General features: G+C 42.5%; 1 protein-coding gene across 1 annotated transcript in view; it reads right to left on the bottom strand.

The window, feature by feature from the left end:
• KDR (kinase insert domain receptor) overlaps positions 1-16,575 on the bottom strand; it is a 43,222-nt gene extending 26,647 nt beyond the window's left edge. The window contains exons 1-11 of the mRNA XM_046656492.1: positions 16,241-16,575; positions 12,580-12,673; positions 10,064-10,260; positions 6,994-7,124; positions 6,577-6,745; positions 5,841-5,980; positions 5,042-5,219; positions 3,494-3,608; positions 3,245-3,408; positions 1,240-1,396; positions 202-325 (exon numbers count right to left, since the gene is read on the bottom strand). Of these exons, the coding sequence (XP_046512448.1) occupies positions 202-325; positions 1,240-1,396; positions 3,245-3,408; positions 3,494-3,608; positions 5,042-5,219; positions 5,841-5,980; positions 6,577-6,745; positions 6,994-7,124; positions 10,064-10,260; positions 12,580-12,673; positions 16,241-16,307 (1,536 nt within the window). The 5' untranslated portion in view covers positions 16,308-16,575. The remainder of the gene's footprint in view (positions 1-201; positions 326-1,239; positions 1,397-3,244; positions 3,409-3,493; positions 3,609-5,041; positions 5,220-5,840; positions 5,981-6,576; positions 6,746-6,993; positions 7,125-10,063; positions 10,261-12,579; positions 12,674-16,240) is intronic.
• Positions 16,576-17,377: the final 802 nt, after the last annotated feature.

Below are 17,377 nucleotides of genomic sequence, written 5' to 3'. Positions count from 1 at the left end.
AATAAGTCACTGGTGCCTCCAAAAGTCAATGGTGTTTTCAAACTGACTTAATGCGCTAGTATTTTATCATTCGATTCAACTGATTATCAATCTCCAATATTCCTCACATACTATTGCACCATGCTTCCACTCCATCCATCCATTCTTCCATAAAAGAGAAAGAGAGAGAGAGATTTTCATATTAAAGAACTTCAAACTCACTTTGTTTTTTCCTTCAATTAGGGCAAATTGATTTTTGTTGACTTCAATTTTATTTCCTCCCTGGAAGTCCTCCACATTTCTCCATTCTTTACAAGTGTATGGGTTTGTCATTAAGGCAGCTTCGCTATAAAAAAGAGATAACAGATCACGTTAGGATTCTATTTTTCTTTAATTCAAATCAATAGGAAGGAAAGGAGTCAGACTTTGATTATTCTGTTCTTAGAAGTAACTTTCAGTGCATCCTACCACTTTACAAGACTTGGCGCCAATTAAAAATAGGCCTCAGCAATGAAGGAAAAGGTTCTAGGTAGATTCATTCAGGATACAGGAGGGAAGCAGCTATTCTGGGAACAAACCTCCATTCATAAATTGGATCGACAAGACAATTCAAGTTAACTTAGTTCAAAGGAAGGCAAGGAAACTAAGAAGCCATTGGGCTTCTAAAAGTAATCTCTCCGGGACTGTGGCCTTTGTATAGGAAATGGTCAGCATCTGAGGAAGAAACCAGTAGTGGTCATCTCAAAAACAACAACAGGAAGTGAAGTGCTTAGGGTGGTGGTGGGTGGCTTGTTGTTGTTTTTTTTTCCTAAGGATGTCTGGACTTGTGTTAGAACCTGATAAGCTGGGCCTGAGACTCCAAGGGCTGTGGCAAGGTCTATCGCTCCCTCGCATCCATCAGCACTTCCTCTGAGATGGACTTCTCACAGATAAGGAGAGTGTGCTATTCACCAGTTGATTGGGATAAAGAGGAAAACCAAAGACTGGCAATTAGCAAACTGAGCAAAGAACCTACATCTGGAGAGGTATACATCAGGGCTAACCTAAGAAGAGACAGCTAGCTAATCTCAAAGTGAGATACCCTAAGGAAAGATATCTCTTAAAACATAAGAGACAGAGAAAGATGGAAGGAGATTAAGAGTACCACTTGAAGGATAACTTTCTTAGGAATAGTCTTCTCAGCTTAGAGTGGAGTCATATCATAGCTTGGCTATAAGAAATGCAAAATGGCAGGCAAAAAGAGGGCATGGCCCTACTCACATGGGCTTGTAGGTGCACTCTTCCTCCAGCTGCCAATACCAGCGGATGTGATGAGGGGGAGGCACGGCATAGACCGTGCACGTCAGCGTCTGAGTGATGCCGTACTGGTAAGAGTCCACAGGAGAGATCAGCGATTTCTCACCAATCTGGGGTGGGACTGGAGATGGGACAAACAACATTTAAATTGTCAATCAGCTTCAAGGAATGGAAAGTAGAAGTTTTCGGCAACTGAAGCCTACATCTTTCTAAGAATATAATTTTGCCCCCATTTGCTTTTTCAAAGAACATATAGACTTGGAAGCGGGAGACCTGATTTCTAGCGATACTCATAACAATAATAATAAATTAATAAGCTGAGTGATTTTGTGCAAGTCTCGCCACCCTGCGCCTCGGTTTTTCTCATGTATGTTATAGGGCTAGTTCTTCTTGTCCTCTCAATCTCACGAGAACAGGGCAAGGCTCTAGACAGAAAATAGTTGTGAATAATACAGTGAATACATTTGTTATAAGTGCTTTAGATTGATTAACTAATTTAATCCTCACAACCACCATCATTGTCCTCCACAGGACAAATGAACGTAGGAAAGTTAAATGACTTGCCCAAGGTCACCCACCTCTCCTTCTCCTCTGTCTCCCTCTTTTTCTTCTTCTTCCCCTTCCTTCCTTTCTTATCTTCTTCCCTCTTTTTCCCTCCTTCTCTCCCTTTTTTCTTTCTTTCTTTGTGGCCCCAAAGTCATTAATGCAAAACTATTTTCTCATCACTATCAACCTAAGGCCTCAGACTATACTTTCAAACGACTTCTTTTTTATGTTTGTTTTATATAGCAGGGCAAATGCTAGGGTGAATCAAATGTTTCGTGACTTCATGGATTGATGACATGGGGTTATTCACTGTCCATTCTTACAGCTTTATTTCTTGTTCATTTCCTTCTCCAGACCCCACGTATCAGCTTTCCAGCTTCTCTCCCCTCCTCAACCTCCTACTCCTGAGAACTTCTTAGTGAACTTTCTGTAACCTGTTGTCTTTAAGATACTCCCTGAAGCTGATTTCCCAGCAAAGAAATGAAGCCAAGTCCAGCAGACATACAGAGCAGTGACAGGACATATGAGGAAGCACCTTAATATGTCACAGTGAAGATCCTGAAGTTTTAATATGCCATGCCAGTAGGGAGAACAAAGAATTATGACAGAGAAGCATTTCACAAACTGTGTTTGGAGCAAGATATTAATGAATTTACTGGGGGAAAGAGGGAGGGGTGCTCTGGTCAAATAAGTTTGTTAAACCTTGAATACTCTATGTCTCTCCTCATGGACCATGGCAATATACATTAGCATATTAAAGGTCCTGAGAAGTCCTGTAATAAAGACACTATTTTACATCAACTTAGCACCTCCCACACTTACTTGACCATGACACCCTTCCCCCGCAAACCTGTCCAGAACGCTTATTTGTATCTTTCAGTTGGAGAAAACAAAGTTCAAATCATCCTTAAATATCTTCCCTTTACAACCTCAGAGTCAGATCCTAGACTTGTGTTTAAAACAATAAAAATTTAAAAAGCTTCCAACCAAGTCAACAGTGCCAACCTGCAAAAACCTTCTGAGCTGGAATCTGCCTGTGCATCACTGATGACATCAACTACAAAGTCAAACTAGAAGCTTCCACAAAATTCAAGAAGAGGCTTACGCATTTGCACACCTGGTGCACCATTCCATGAGCCAGGAGCAAAGGCTTAAGCTCGACAGCTGTCCCCCCAGCTCTCTTATTTCACGGCATTTGCCCACCAAACAGCTCATTTACATGGCCCCTTAAGCAAACATGCTCAGAGCACACTGTCCTACAGCTCATTTCAACTCCACCACTCTGGATCATTTTATACACGGGGGCCCACTCATGATGCGGGTGAAGCAGCAGGGGACAGACGAACGGTGGCCTGGCTGTTTAGGCATAATCCTACTCTTCATAATAGATTTTGGGCAGAGAAGGAAAACCGAATGGACTCACCATTCACGACCAGAGATACCACGTGGCTCTGTTTCTCCTTTGAGATGGGATTGGTGAGGATGACAGTGTAATTTCCTGTATCTTTCTCACTCACTTCCATAATAGTCAGTACATGCCCCACTTTAATTGTGTGATTGGACTCAATGGGTCTTCCATTTTTATACCTATGAAAAAAATCCCAGGAATTAGTACAATCTAAGGATTTGCTCCCATGTGGAAAAATGCTTTGCATTTATTTCCAATAGTCACCATTTTATTTCAGGGGGAGGGTAACCAAGGCACTTCACAGGGACTCTGACATGGTCTCCCACTGTAGCTTCCACCAAAGATTCCATGCCACTGCCAAAAGCAACAAAAGGTTTTTCTGGAAAAAAAAAATAATTATTATTATTCTCATAAATGTCAACTTATTATGAATGGTGGTTTGGTTTAGATTTTCATTTCAAGTGAAGAGTCAAAGATTTTGGGGTTCTGAGTTGCTGCAGTTCAAGATCCCCCATGCCATCTCTCTATAGATCACGTTCCATCTTCTCCCACGCCTCCAGGCTTCAAGCTTGCTTTCCTCCCACCCCCGTGCACTCTGCAAGCCTACTGACTGTTCAAGCCTCAATTCAAGCATCTGCTCCTCTGTAAAGCTTTCTCTAAGTCCCCCAGGGACCCTTGGGTGTTCCTTCCCCTCTGCTCCCATGACACCCTATACACACTCCCCCATGTGTCCCCTGACTCAGTCCTCAGCCCTCTTCTCTTTATCCATACCTTTTTCTAGCTGCAGACACAAAGTACTATTCATACTCCTCCTAAATTTCTATCTCCTGCCCTGACTTCTCTGGGTTCCAGGTTTATATACTAAATATCTCCACTTGGATGTTTAATGGGCATCTCTGAATGAACCTGTCCAACGCTGTTTCCCCAAATCTTACTCCCCTCTCAATCTTCCTTATCTTAGTAAATAACACCACCATGCACTCAGTTGTTTATGCTAAAAAGTCAAAAGTCATCTTCCATTCTTTTCCTCTTACACCCCATAGCCTATGACTCAATAGGCAGATCCTATTAGCTCTACCTTCAAAAATACATACAGAATCAAATCACTTCTCACTACCTCCACCTCTGCCATTCTTGTCCAAGCCACCCGCCACCTCTCACCTGATCACTGCCATTAGCCTCCTGACTGGTCTCTCTACTCTGTCCTTACTTCTCTAAAGTATTCCACATAAAAGACACAGTAATCCTATAAAAACATAAGCCAGAGCATGTCTCCCTCTGTTCAAACCCTTCTCTGCATTCCATATTATAAAATCCAAAATCCTCACCAAGGCCTGTAAGTAGAGTGTCATATAAATTATCATCTAAACTGAGACATTTATGTGAGTGAAAAAGAATAAATGATAAATTAAGCTATTTGCTCAAAGCCCCACAGAAAGTAATTCGATCCAGGCTTCCCCAATTGCAAAGTCTATGCTTATTCAAGTAGGACTCTCAACCTTACAACAAAATGAAAATTTAAAAACCATCTTAGATAATAACACTCTGCTTACTATTTTAATAATAATAATAGCAGCAACAACTACAGCAAGGAATATTTAGTGAGCACTTGCTCTATCAGCTCATCTCATCGTTAAAGTTGGGATTTGAACCCAGGCTGTGCTCTTGACCTCTAGTTAATGTGGCCTCCCTAGCAAGAGCTCAAAAATATCTTCTGAATGAACATAATAGGAATCACTAACTGATCTAAATGTATTTAAATTCCCTCACCTTCCAAGGCAGAGCACCATTCCAAAGGAGACCTTAGCTTACCATGGATCCTGACGAACGTGCTGTTCTTCTTGGTCATCAGCCCACTGGAAGCCGCACAGGTGTACATCCCGTGGTCACTCCGGGTTACAGCATCTATAGTCAAGGTGCTCAAAAACTTCTTCATCTCACTCCCTGACTGGGTTTTCAGGTCCCGATTTACAAGCTTCTTATGCTGATGCTGAAAAAGAGTTTACTCCAGCATAGTTCACCCAGTAGCACAACATGACCCAGGGGCTTCTAGATATCCACAAAATCAAGTCTCGGCCCTCGATGAACACTATTTCATGCTACGAATAGGGTCTTCACAACTTTTAACATATGTAGACAATAAGTATATTTGATTTCAGGAGAAAAAAATGGAACCAACTGAATTAGGACTTTTAAAACCTCACATAGTGGGAATGAGACGGATATGAACCACAAGACAGTAAGCAAATAGGACCACTGTTTGAGGAGAAGTGTGTCTCATGCCACCTCTTGAAAAGAAATTTTCTTAAAGGGAAAACAGATCAAAGACTTCGGAGAAAAGAGAAATAACGCAACCTGGAAAGATGAAATCACCATGAGAAAACTAATCTTCACAGGCTGATTATAGCAGAGTGGGACAGAGTTCTTGGCATTGCGTCTTTTTTTCCACGGGTGCTGTATGCTCTGCAATTTTCTTGAAGTGTGTGTGTGTGTGTGTGTTAAGGCTCTTACATTTTATCTGGCCAGAGAGGCCGCTATCTCTCTCAAGCAAACTCCATTGGGGCTTATTATCAAAGTATTTGGAGGTCTGGCTTTGAATTGTTAGTGTTACCTTCAAAGAAGGGTATTCCCAGTTGAAGTCAATCCCTACATTTAGTTCAGTCCTTGCTGTACAATTTAAGACAAGCTTCTCTCCAACAGACAACTCGATTTCATGAGGGGGGCTCAGAACCACATCATAAATTCTGTACCCTGGAGCAAGTAAAATGAAAACCAGAAAGTGAGAGGGAAAACAAATGTATAACTTGGCACAAATTTTTTTTTGAAAATGATGCAACTTTAAAATGTGCCACATCATTTTTCCCTGAGGTCCTCTCCAAATCTTGGTAACTCCCAGAAAAATGGCCTACAAAGATTTACAAAGCAGACTTGCAGAGATCTCAAAGATGTTATAGCCCAGTGGATAAAAAAGTAGTAAAATTTGAGCAGTCAATAATCAATGGGGCCAACTTTAGTAAAATGCTGTACTTTCCATACAATAGGTACAATTGAAAGAATTGATGCCAGGCATCCATGCTCTGAACATTGAATTTTCCACAAAATATGCTCCAGTTAATAGCATTCTTTTTCATTCTTGGTCTTGGCAAGAAAAGAGAAAACTTTGATTGCACACAGGCTTTTTGGTAGGGAGAATAGATGTAAGGAATTACCTAACACCATATCTTGAATTAATATATTTTTCAATATTCCCTGTCCTTCACACTATACTTTCATCTCCAAGATCTTAATACAGGAAGCCAATCTTCATCGTCTGGTATTAATGATAAGGAAAAGAACTGTCCTCTTACCTACAACCACAACTATGTACATAATAGACTGGTAAGTTTCATCATTAATTTTTGCTTCACAGAAGACCATGCCGGCATAGCTGATCATGTAGCTGGGAATCGTGAAGCCTTTCTTGCTGTCCCAGGAAATTCTGTTACCATCAGGAACAAACCTCTTTTCTGGATACCTCTGGGTAGTAAAAAGAAATATCAAATATTTAATCAAGCGCTCTCCAAAGTGGAAACCATGTCAGATAATCACTAAAGAATTCATCTTATTTTTAAGAATACAAACTGGTTTTATTTATTGTCATCTTGGCCTTTCCTAAAGGATCTTTGAAACTCACTGCTGATATTATATGATAAACAGGCTTCCCATCTTAATATTAGCTTGAAATTATAAAAACCTAAGAGATGACGGAAGAAGATGTAACTTACTGCACAGAGTGACACATTGAGGTTTGAAATGGACCCAAGACATGGAATCACCACAGTTTTGTTTTTGTTCTCGGTGATGTACACCACTCCATGCTGGTCACTGACAGAAGCAATAAATGGAGATCTGTAATCTAGAAGAAAATGTAATTCCATTAGTTATTGGCATTTACTAGAAAAGTTTTTTCAGGTTCACAAACTCTAAACAGAGAAGAAAATGATTGGGAACGACATCTCACACTAGGCAAAGGCATCCACAGGTTAGTCTGCAGGCAGATATTTGGCTCCTAGGACATGTGACAGGAGGGGTGTGTGTGTGTGTGTCTGTGTATGAAAAATCTGAAAGAAAACTCCCAAAATGAGAGTGACTCCTTTCACAAGAATCATAAGCAGAGTATAGTTTATAGGTTCCACATTTAAACAGATTGATCATTAGAATATTTTTCAAGATGAAGCAGCATACTTTTTCATTTTTCATATACACTTTCATACGTACATATACATTTTTCATATATGCTATACATTTTTCATATACATAAGCTTTAAGAAATTTAAATTTAATTCTGTACACTTTACCTACTAAGTTTTATTGATGTTAAAAAAATTCATATTCTCTTTCTTTACAAAAATAATGTAAATGCCATGAAAATGAATTAATGGATCCCAAAGGATCTTTACAATAAACTAGAAATAGCTAACAATTTTTTAATTCAATTATTCAAGAAAAAGTTTTCTGTGGGTATTTTAAGATTGTAAAGACTAGATATAAGATTCTTTATAAAATAATGTTTCACAGTTATTGCATTAGTTTAAGATTCAGCAGTCTTTATTACCTTCAGTAACAAAAACTTGAAAAGCCGTGATGGCAAAGAGTGAGAAGAAAACGAAAGAGATTTTTAAAGTCATTCAAACATTGTTCCTCCAATGTTAATACACTGCTGGGAAAAGACTCCATTTCCCAGAGAGAGAGCTGATGTGGTGTGAAGTCATGCTTGAAATCTCAGAGAGAGAACGGTTCACACTGCTCTGCCCAACACACCTGATCAAGCATTTTCAGAGCTCTTCGGGATGGTTGGTCCAAGTGAAGAAAGAGTTAATTAAACCAAAGGGGAGACAGGCAGCTAATTCCCTGCCACAGCAGAAGTTTGATTTCCTTCCCAGCTGGAAAGCACAGAAAGGCAGCCAACCCAGCCCACCACATGCCATAGCCATTATCTTGCAGGCCGAGACCCACTTCCTGGCTCCATCCATTGCTGGAGGGAATGGGGTCAGAAGACTAAGGAAGTAAGGTGGAGACCAGAGAGGACATTAAAGGGTTGTCCACAGGGAATACTTCAGTGTTTTCTTTCCCATTGTTAAAAGCTTCATGACCAAAATCTTGGACAGCTTTACTCCTAGAACATTAGGTTTAGACAGGAAGCAGAATTTGATGGTATACCCAAACGGGTAGTGTACAAATAAACAGAGCTAGGGATCGGACTTCTTAATACTACCTATCTTTCATCCACATGCTGTGAAATATTACATAGCTTGCTTACAGAGCAAGATTTGGAAGCTAAATTAACCCCTTGACGTAAGACCAACGCTATTCAGTAAATCAATTCTATTTCAGTATCGCCAAAAAAGGAAATAAACAAAAGAAACCCAAACAACCACCCATCCTCTCAAAATAAAATATTTACTGTAACTCATGAAATGAATTTTCAAATGTCTCCAGGTTTCCTGACTTGGGGAGAAGGAAATAACGAGACATTATGGGAGAGGTTCGTCTTGTAGTACTTCCAGACAGGCCTAAGGCAGGAAATCCTTGCAATCTTCTGAGAAAGCCTGATCTCCCAAGACTGCCAGATCAAAAGGAGCCAGCAATTCTCAAAGATCTGAGCCTTGTCTCTTTCAAATTCTGCAGAAGGGAGGAGGAGGGCACAGAATCCTCTTGCGGATTGTGCTTACCCTGGGCAAAATAATTCTCGAACATTGTGCAATCCAGGAGTGACATACATTATTTTGACATGGCCTCCTCTTTTCATTGCACTGACCATATTGCGCTATTGAAATGTAAATGGAGATATGCAAGTGTGTTTCCCTAAGCTGATGAGATTCCTGCTCTGTAAAAGATGCCTCTAGACAAAAGTCTAAGCCATCTTCACCTGCCTCAAATCCTCTGGGATGTAAAACGGTATATAAATGTATAAATAAAATGTCTAAAAAGCTCATCTTTGCTGAAAAGAAAAATATTTAGTATATCCAAGCAAAATACCATGCAACACTTAGAATCCCCAAAATAATATTATAGGTATCTCAGTTAAGGCAGGTTTTCCACAGGAAAATTAAGGTAGTGTAAGAGTTTTCAAACACAAAAGAAAGAATAATTCATATTATAAATACTAAATACATGTAACATTGTATTTTATCCTACATAGATGTTAAATTGGCCTCCATGGTGTCAATCCCAAATGGCAAACTCTAGAAAGATGTGGCATATTCATGCAAGATTTCAGACCACACGAGTAAAGGAAAGAAACATTGTCCTCGAAAGGTACTTTTAGGCAGTGTCTTCATTTGCATAAAAGTCTGGGAATTGTTTTTTATAAAGTACAAGTGGGAAAAGAAAAGTTCCTATGTACAAGCAAGCTCCAGAGCCCTGGCTGTTTCCCTGTGCATTCTTGAGAAAATCTCCCACTCTGCTGTAGATAACCTCTCTCTCCAGAGAAACCTCGCCATAATTCATCCCCGAATCTTCCTTTTCAAGGATTTCAGGGTTTTTTCTTAGACAGCAGAAGGCTTTTTACAAGTCTCCATGGCCAATTGTGAATACAGATTTTCCCTTAGAAACAAAGATGAGAATCAAACTAACTGGGCAAAAGGGATAAAACAGACCCCACGCCGCAGCGCAAATCCACGAGTCTTACTCTCAGAGGAAGCCTCGGGAGGGAAGAATTTTGTATATTCCTGTTGGCAAATGGCCTTTTGAGCGAGGCTTCTGTTATACGCGATTCTCCTTTGCATCTATTGTGTTTTATAACCGGTAAATCAACATGAGAAGTGAATCCCACTTACCCACTTACCCACTTACCCTGAACGTAGACATAAACCACCGAGGCTGTGTCAGTGTCCCGGTAGAAGCACTTGTAGGCTCCAGTGTCATTTCCGATCACTTTTGGGATTGTGAGCGTCTTACAGAAGATGCCGTCACTACACTCAGTCACCTCCACTCTTTTCTCAGAGCCACTCTGAGTGTTGGGCCAGAGCCAGTCCAAGTCCCTCTGTCCCCTGAAAAAGTAATTCCAGGGAAGTATTAATGAGAAATGCCACACTGTTTCTACATAGAAACACACTATTTCTACAAAAACAGAAGGTTTAGTTCTCAAACTTAAATAAACTCAACAGACAGGTTCAAAGTCTTCCACCAACAATGACAGGTTGGATCCACAAACGACAAAAAGGCATAGACTTGCCTGCAGAACTCACTTGTAAGGATTCCTGAGTTTTCTATTAATTAACTCATTCATTCAACAAATATACACTGAGCATGTGCTGTGTGCCAAATGTTGTTAAAGACTGGAGATACAGCAGTGAGCAAATGAGACAAATGTCAATCCCTGATGGAACCTGGGTCTAGCTGGAGGAGAGAGGCAGTAAAAAAGTAAGTAAGTAACTTCAATGAAGGGGAAATTTTTAAAAAGTAAGTAACATGAATGGCAGCAGAGGGTTGTCTGATACAGCGCTGGACGACGAAAGGAGGGTGCAAAAGGCAGGGTTCCGCTGCTGTTCATAGCGTCACTAGGAGTCAGAATCGACTTGATGGCACTAAGAACAACAAAGTAAAATGTATCGTATAAAAGGTACTATGGAGAAAACATAGAAGATGCAAAGAAAAGAGTGAAGAGTTTGAAGGGAGGGGGCTTGATGAAGCAGGCTACATGAATATCGAGAGGAACAGTGTTGCAGGCAAAGGGAACAGCGTACGTAAAGGCCTTGGGTTAGTTGCATCTCTGGAGTATTACGGGAATGGCCAGATAAGAGTAGGCAAGTGGGACAGTAAGAAGTTAGGTGATTAGGAAGAAGGGGTGCAACTGTCTCAGAGCCTTGTCGGGCCTCGTAAGGACTGCATTCGGCCAGAGCCAGAAGCACAGACTACTTTTATTACAGCATTTCTCTAAAAGTCTCCTAGGAAGATGGTCAGCGTCACAAAGAATGTATCATCACCGACCCTTCATTCAAAGAATTTGAAATTTCCCACAAAGTTGCAGCGACATTAATGAAGTTACCTTTAATATACTCCATAGCTTTTTCAGGACATAAGAAATGTTTAGGCAGAGTTTAGAAGAGGAGGGGATAAAATCTTTGGGGATTTTAAACAACCTTTGTCGTGAAGGGTGGGTAAGAGGAAAATCTACTGAGGAATGTATCTTGAAAGAGAAAAGCTAGAGAAACAGCACCTGTTACTATGTTTTTTCTTAAGGGCTGGGTATTGATGACCTACCCTTGATAAGGGGCTAGGGTATCCCTTACACTCTGCAATCTAAAATGGACCGTATCACTGTGTGGAACACTTGGTCTTCATCAAGCATGAAGCAATGGCAATAAGCTGCCCGAGGTTCTCTGTGGCGCCCCAGCACTCCTTAAAGAGGAGGGTCACCTCCACCCATCATCTCTGCCAAAACACACTGGTCCTGAGAAGCCTCTGGGTCTGTCATGCATAATCACTACATTAAACCCCAAGGTCTCCTACTTTTCCTCCTGGAGTAAGGGCTGGAAGGCAAAATTTAAAGGCCTTTTCTTGTTAAAGAGGCCTGTTTCCCCAGCTAGCAAAGATCAATAGCATGACTTCTTGTTTGCAAGTGAGAAGAGAGGCATTCCAGAACATCAAGCCAGAGCATGAACTCCATTACCTGTGCAGAACATGCACTCGGTAATATTAATGGCCAAATATTAAATTGCTACTAGTCAGAATTTTATCACGAAATAAAGTTCTTGAAAACGGCTAAACAGATGTCTAAGAGCCATTCTGAGTATAATAAATATGGCTCAAAACTTCTTTAACTCTATCCCTTAAGGGTATATCTTCAATTTCATTTATTCATTCAACATTTTATTTTATTTTTTTGGTGAGGAAGATTGGCCCTGAGCTAACATCTGTGCCAATCTTCCTCCATTTTATACGTGAGATGCTGCCACCGCATGACTTGATGAGCAATGTGTAGGTCTGTGCCTGAGAGCTGAACCTGTGAACCCCTGGCTGCTGAAACAGAGTGCATGAACTTAACCACTATGCAACTTGGTCAGCCCCTCATTCAATATTTATCGAGTTTGTGCTCTATATCACATGCCAGGTCCTATACTGGTTATTGGGGTATATATATGTGTGTGTGTTGGCAGACAGGAGTAGAAAAAAATGCTAGCAAAATTGTATAGAATTTTTGAAAGAAGACCTTCCTCATTTTTTCATTACCAGATCAGTTCTTAGAAACCTCACTACTTATATACAATGACTACAACTCTATTATAATTCTGCCATATGGAAATTATTTTTCCCTCAATAAACAAGTTATCTAACACAGGAAATCTGAATCTAAAATGAAGCCTTACCTGCAAGTAATCTGCAGAGTTGTATTAGCCATAATAGTAAGTATGTCTTTTTGTATGCTGAGCCTGGGCGGATCAAGAGAAACACTAGACAAACCTAGAAACAAATTAAATAAATGAATGTAGTTGCCACTGAGTCGGACCCAATAGGAAACACCTTCCATAAACAATGCACACTCCATACTTTAAATGGCCTCTTCAGCAATTCATTGTGTAAAACTGTGAATTTACTTTTCCCCATTCCCAGTAAAAGTTCACAAGCTGTGTCATAACAGGAAGAATGGGCAGATGGTCATAAACCAACACAACAGTTCTGCAATTCATGGAGCGAGGGTGGAGTTCCTGTTTTCCTGCATTGCCAACTTCAAGGTCTTACAAAAGGATATGGGACATTGAAATCAAATGAACCTCCATCTGATGATCTCACTCCCTTGGGAAAGGACCCACTGACATTTCTTATAAAACATAGGATGCACACAATCGACTAAATTGCTGATTAACGAATACTACTCAGAGACATTTCTACATAGTTCATCTCTGTAGCCTGAAGGGGGTGGGAGTGTCTATGACCTTGTCTTATTTTCCTTCACTAATTTTCTAGTGCACTTCCTCTAGTAACTGAACTGCCAAGGTTGAAAGACTGTACATTAAAACCAGGTGAGAGGAACTTAGGAAAAGAAAGCACTTTCCAATGTCACATAATAAATGTATTAATATATTTTTCCTTAAGAGCGGGACTAAAAAATACTGTAATTCTAATGAACTACAATTGGGGAATCTCGACTTATTCATCAAAGCTCTGAGCTCCTCTTGATACCAAGCTTGGAACACAAGAAACCTGTTTTTACCTAAAAATACCATGGGACAAATTCTTCACCATGGGTCACTCCACAGCAAGAAAACTGAGCTCTCTGTCAACTAAATGCAAAGAGTTCCCAGGTGTTGAAAAAGCATCAAAGAAAGGAAAGCTGTCCACCGTGCTTGGGTCTTAACTGATATCCAGATCTTCAAAACACCACCTTAAAAAGTGACTGATGCTCGGTAAGCATCCAACCTTCATATGATCCTTCACTCATATCAGCTAAGAACAAATGACTCCCTAGGCCTAAAGTGGCATTGACCTTGTTGGGTAAATAGAGTATCAGGAAAAACGAGAGAGCATAAGCAAACATCCAGTGCAAATATCCAATGCACTGAATCTGTGAACGCTAATGTGACCAGCTGCAGGCAAAGTGAACCACTGATCACGCATGTTCTCACACATTCACCCAGATGTGCAAAACAGGTTGCTGACATAACTGTAGATTTGACAATAAATATCATAGTGAAAAAAAAAACCCTGGAAATTAAGCTATATCAATAAATCTCAGGAACTAACTTGGCATTGGTACTGACGTGTGTTTGGGGCAAGGGTTCTTAAACTTTAGCACCTGTCAGAATAGCCCTAGGCTTACAAATCTGCATTTTAACAAGTATTTCAATGATACGCGGTCTATGGGCCACTCTTGGACAGCTATTGGTCCAGGTGGTCATTTTCAGTTAAATAGCATAGCGCTTTTCGATATGAAGGAAATAACTGCCCCCAGAGTAGGCAAACAATAAGGCAAAATGTTTAAAAGCAAAAGAAAAGCCTTCCAATAACGGATTCCCACTTTATCCAAAAAAAGAAAAATGAAAACAATTCATTTAGATGAGCACAGATATTAAACTTGACTGGGAAACACAAAGTTGAGAAACGTGCTGAAGACACTGACTTAATACCATTTGTTCAATGACCAAATGAGAAAGAACCCATTATTTGGGAACTCTCATGTGAGAAAAAAAATGACAGTAAAGACTAAGCTCTAAATACGCTACGCCCACCCCACCACCAAAACAAGAGATTCTTGAAGATCCCTCATGAATTACTGCCACAGATTATCTCACACTCTAGACACACTGTCCAACATAAAAAAAAAAAGTTAAAGATATGTTCTCCATTCATAGGAAGCCAAGACAACACCACACTATTCTAGAGACATGTCTTCGACAAAAAAACTATTCAACGGGGCTATCCATAATAACTTCGGATTCGTATCTGTAGACCAACACTCAATTTTTTTTTTTTTTTTTTGCTCCATTAAGCTTCATTCATTTTCACTGGCAAGTTTGAGTTCTACTTTTCAGAAAGTTCTAAAGAAATAACTATAAGAAGTACATATGCTGCTACTCAATAAAAAGCCCTTCTATGTTCAAATCCCATAACCAAAATTAATTAATTCGTGCACTATTACCCTTCCAGCTCAAAGACGGGAAGGAAAAACAACAGTGCCTCTGTCTCTAAAATTTGATGGCACCAATTATAACCCAATCCAATTAAGCAAGTCACACACTCCAAAGGGCAACCTCAGCGTTATATTCAGGGCAACCGGTTACTGTTACCACTGCTGCGCTATGAAACACCCCAGGCTTAAAAGAGACTCACTTCTTTGTGGGATACAGAACCACCACATGTTCCAGACCCTCACTCTCTCCCCATGAAGGGGGAGAGAGAGAGGTCTTGTCAGGGACAAATGAGTGTCCATGGTGGAGCCGGCCTGATGAACCAAGTCATTATTAAGAAAACTCAATAACTATAAACAGATGATCTTGGTACTGCATATGAGTGTGGATGTCTTTTTTTAAGCCACACGATTCCTTTCCTTCGATATAAGGAATTTTTTCCCTGAATTATTTGACTTTTTTTCTGTCTCCACCCTCTTTCCTTCCTCACTCTCCAAAGAGCGGGAATTAGCAAACGGTGGCTACAGAAAAGAGAGAAAGAAAAGGAAAGAGATACTTTATTACACCAAAAGCGTATGTGCTCCTAGTCTTGAACAAGACTGAAACTTTAGGTGGCAAGGAGAGTGACGAGTGGCGCTAATTCTAGCTACCAAGTCTCTCAGTGTAACTTTTCAGAACGTGAACTTCTGACCACGCCTTTACCCCAAGGACCAAAGCGCTTTGAAAGATGTCAAAATGCTTTACAAAAGTGACTGACTTGCAGACACTTTGGGAACCTGTCACAGCCGCAGGTCCAAGCCCCAATTTCCCCTTCTCTCTGAGAGGCGAGCGGCATCCTGCACTAAGGGGAACAGAAAGTTTCCCTCCCCTGGGAAGGATGTGGGTGTGTATGTGAGTTCGAGCCAGAGGGAACAGCAGAGCCCGGGATCCCGCTCGACTCCTACAGAGGCAGAGCTGGGAGCGCGGCGCGATCCGAGCGAACTGGCTTGCGCTCCCTGCAAAGCTTCCTTCCTCGCGCCCGGGCTAGGATGGTGCGCGCAGCCTGACAAAGTTTCACCTCCTGTTCCCGCCTGTAGGTACCTCCTGCCTGCCAGCCCCGGGGGGCCTTCCCACTCCCGCCTCCTGAGAGCCCGAGGGTGTGTCGGCTCCGCAGGACACGCTCCCTGTTCAAGACCCGAGTCGTGGAAAAGGAACTGGGCTCAAAGAGACCACCAACTCCCTGGGTGATCTTGAGCCAGTCACTGAGCCTGTTTCCTCACTGGGAAATGAAAGAACACAAAGTGTCAGGTCACCTTCCGCTCTCCAGCTCTCATTCCGAGTTAGATCCGGCCTCCAGGTCCTCTCCGCATCCCCATCTCTCCGCCCGCACCCGACCTCTCCTTTCAGGGAGTGGGCTCCTTACCCACAGAGGCAGCCCGGGTCTCCACGCAGAACCACAGAGCGATGGCCAGCAGCGCCTTGCTCTCCATCCCGCACCTCGCGCCAGGAGCAGCGCCCAGAAATCGGACGCCGCTTCTTTCTCCCCGGGCCTGCCCCGAGAAGAAGGCGCGGACGGGGAACGCGCGCCGCAGCGCAAGAAGCACCCGCGCACAGGGCGAGGGTGCCCCGGCTCGGCCGCGGCTGCGGGGGTGTCTGCGGGCGCTGGTAGGAGAGGGTCTGGGCTTTCTGTAGCGCGCAAGTGATGTCCAGCGCAGGCAGAGGAAACACAACCACACACCGGCTGCTCTCCCGGGGTCCCGGGACTCAGTGCAGGGTGGGAGCCGGAGTCGAAACTCTAGAGCGTAGGGGCGGGGCTATGCGGGGCGGGGCCGGGGCGGGGCTCCCCTCTGTGGCCGGCCCCGCCCCTCAGCCGGGTACCCGGCTTAGATCCCGTGCTTCCCACGCTCGCTGTATCTTCCTATCTCCCCACTTGATCTGGACTGCTCCTGGTCCCGAGTCGCCCCAGGGAGACGGTCGCGGGCGCTACAACTCCGTTTCTGGCGGATACAGAATGTAGCCCGTACCGGGCTCTGAGACGCTCCAAGATTCAGTCGGTTGCTGGTCCCTCGAGATATTGGGGAGCAACCCCGGGAACGCAGCGAGGGCCACTGCGCCCTCACGAGGCGCGCCAAAGTTTGGTACGATCTTCTGCGCGGCGCGCGCCTGATGGGGCTGCGGGACAGGCTGAGGATCTGCAGCAGGTTGAAGCAATGAGGGAGAAGCAGATACTGAGCCGAGACGAATGCAGGATCGCAAACTCGCAGCGACTCCAGCCAGTACGAGTGTTTTGCTTGCCAGCATCGCTGTAGTTGACAAAATCTGAGTATGAATGCCTTTAGTCATAATATACACTAGCCCAGTTCGCCAAAGTTTCCGCTATTTCCTCTTATACCTGGCGGCTTCAAATGTTAACCACCTAGCCCCAAAAGGCATTTAAATTTGAGACCCTCTATCTGGCCTTTACCGAAAACCTACCTCCAAGGAGCTGGAGGTTCCCAGGGCTCTGGGTACCCGCGGCGTCAGAGTCCCCCGTCCCTCGAGTGAGACTGTCCTTGAGAAA

This window comes from Equus quagga, chromosome 3 (genome assembly GCF_021613505.1).
Source record: "Equus quagga isolate Etosha38 chromosome 3, UCLA_HA_Equagga_1.0, whole genome shotgun sequence".
NCBI lineage: Eukaryota > Metazoa > Chordata > Mammalia > Perissodactyla > Equidae > Equus > Equus quagga.
Note: the sequence above shows the minus strand (reverse complement) of the source record. Positions and strands in the feature narration are given on the sequence as shown.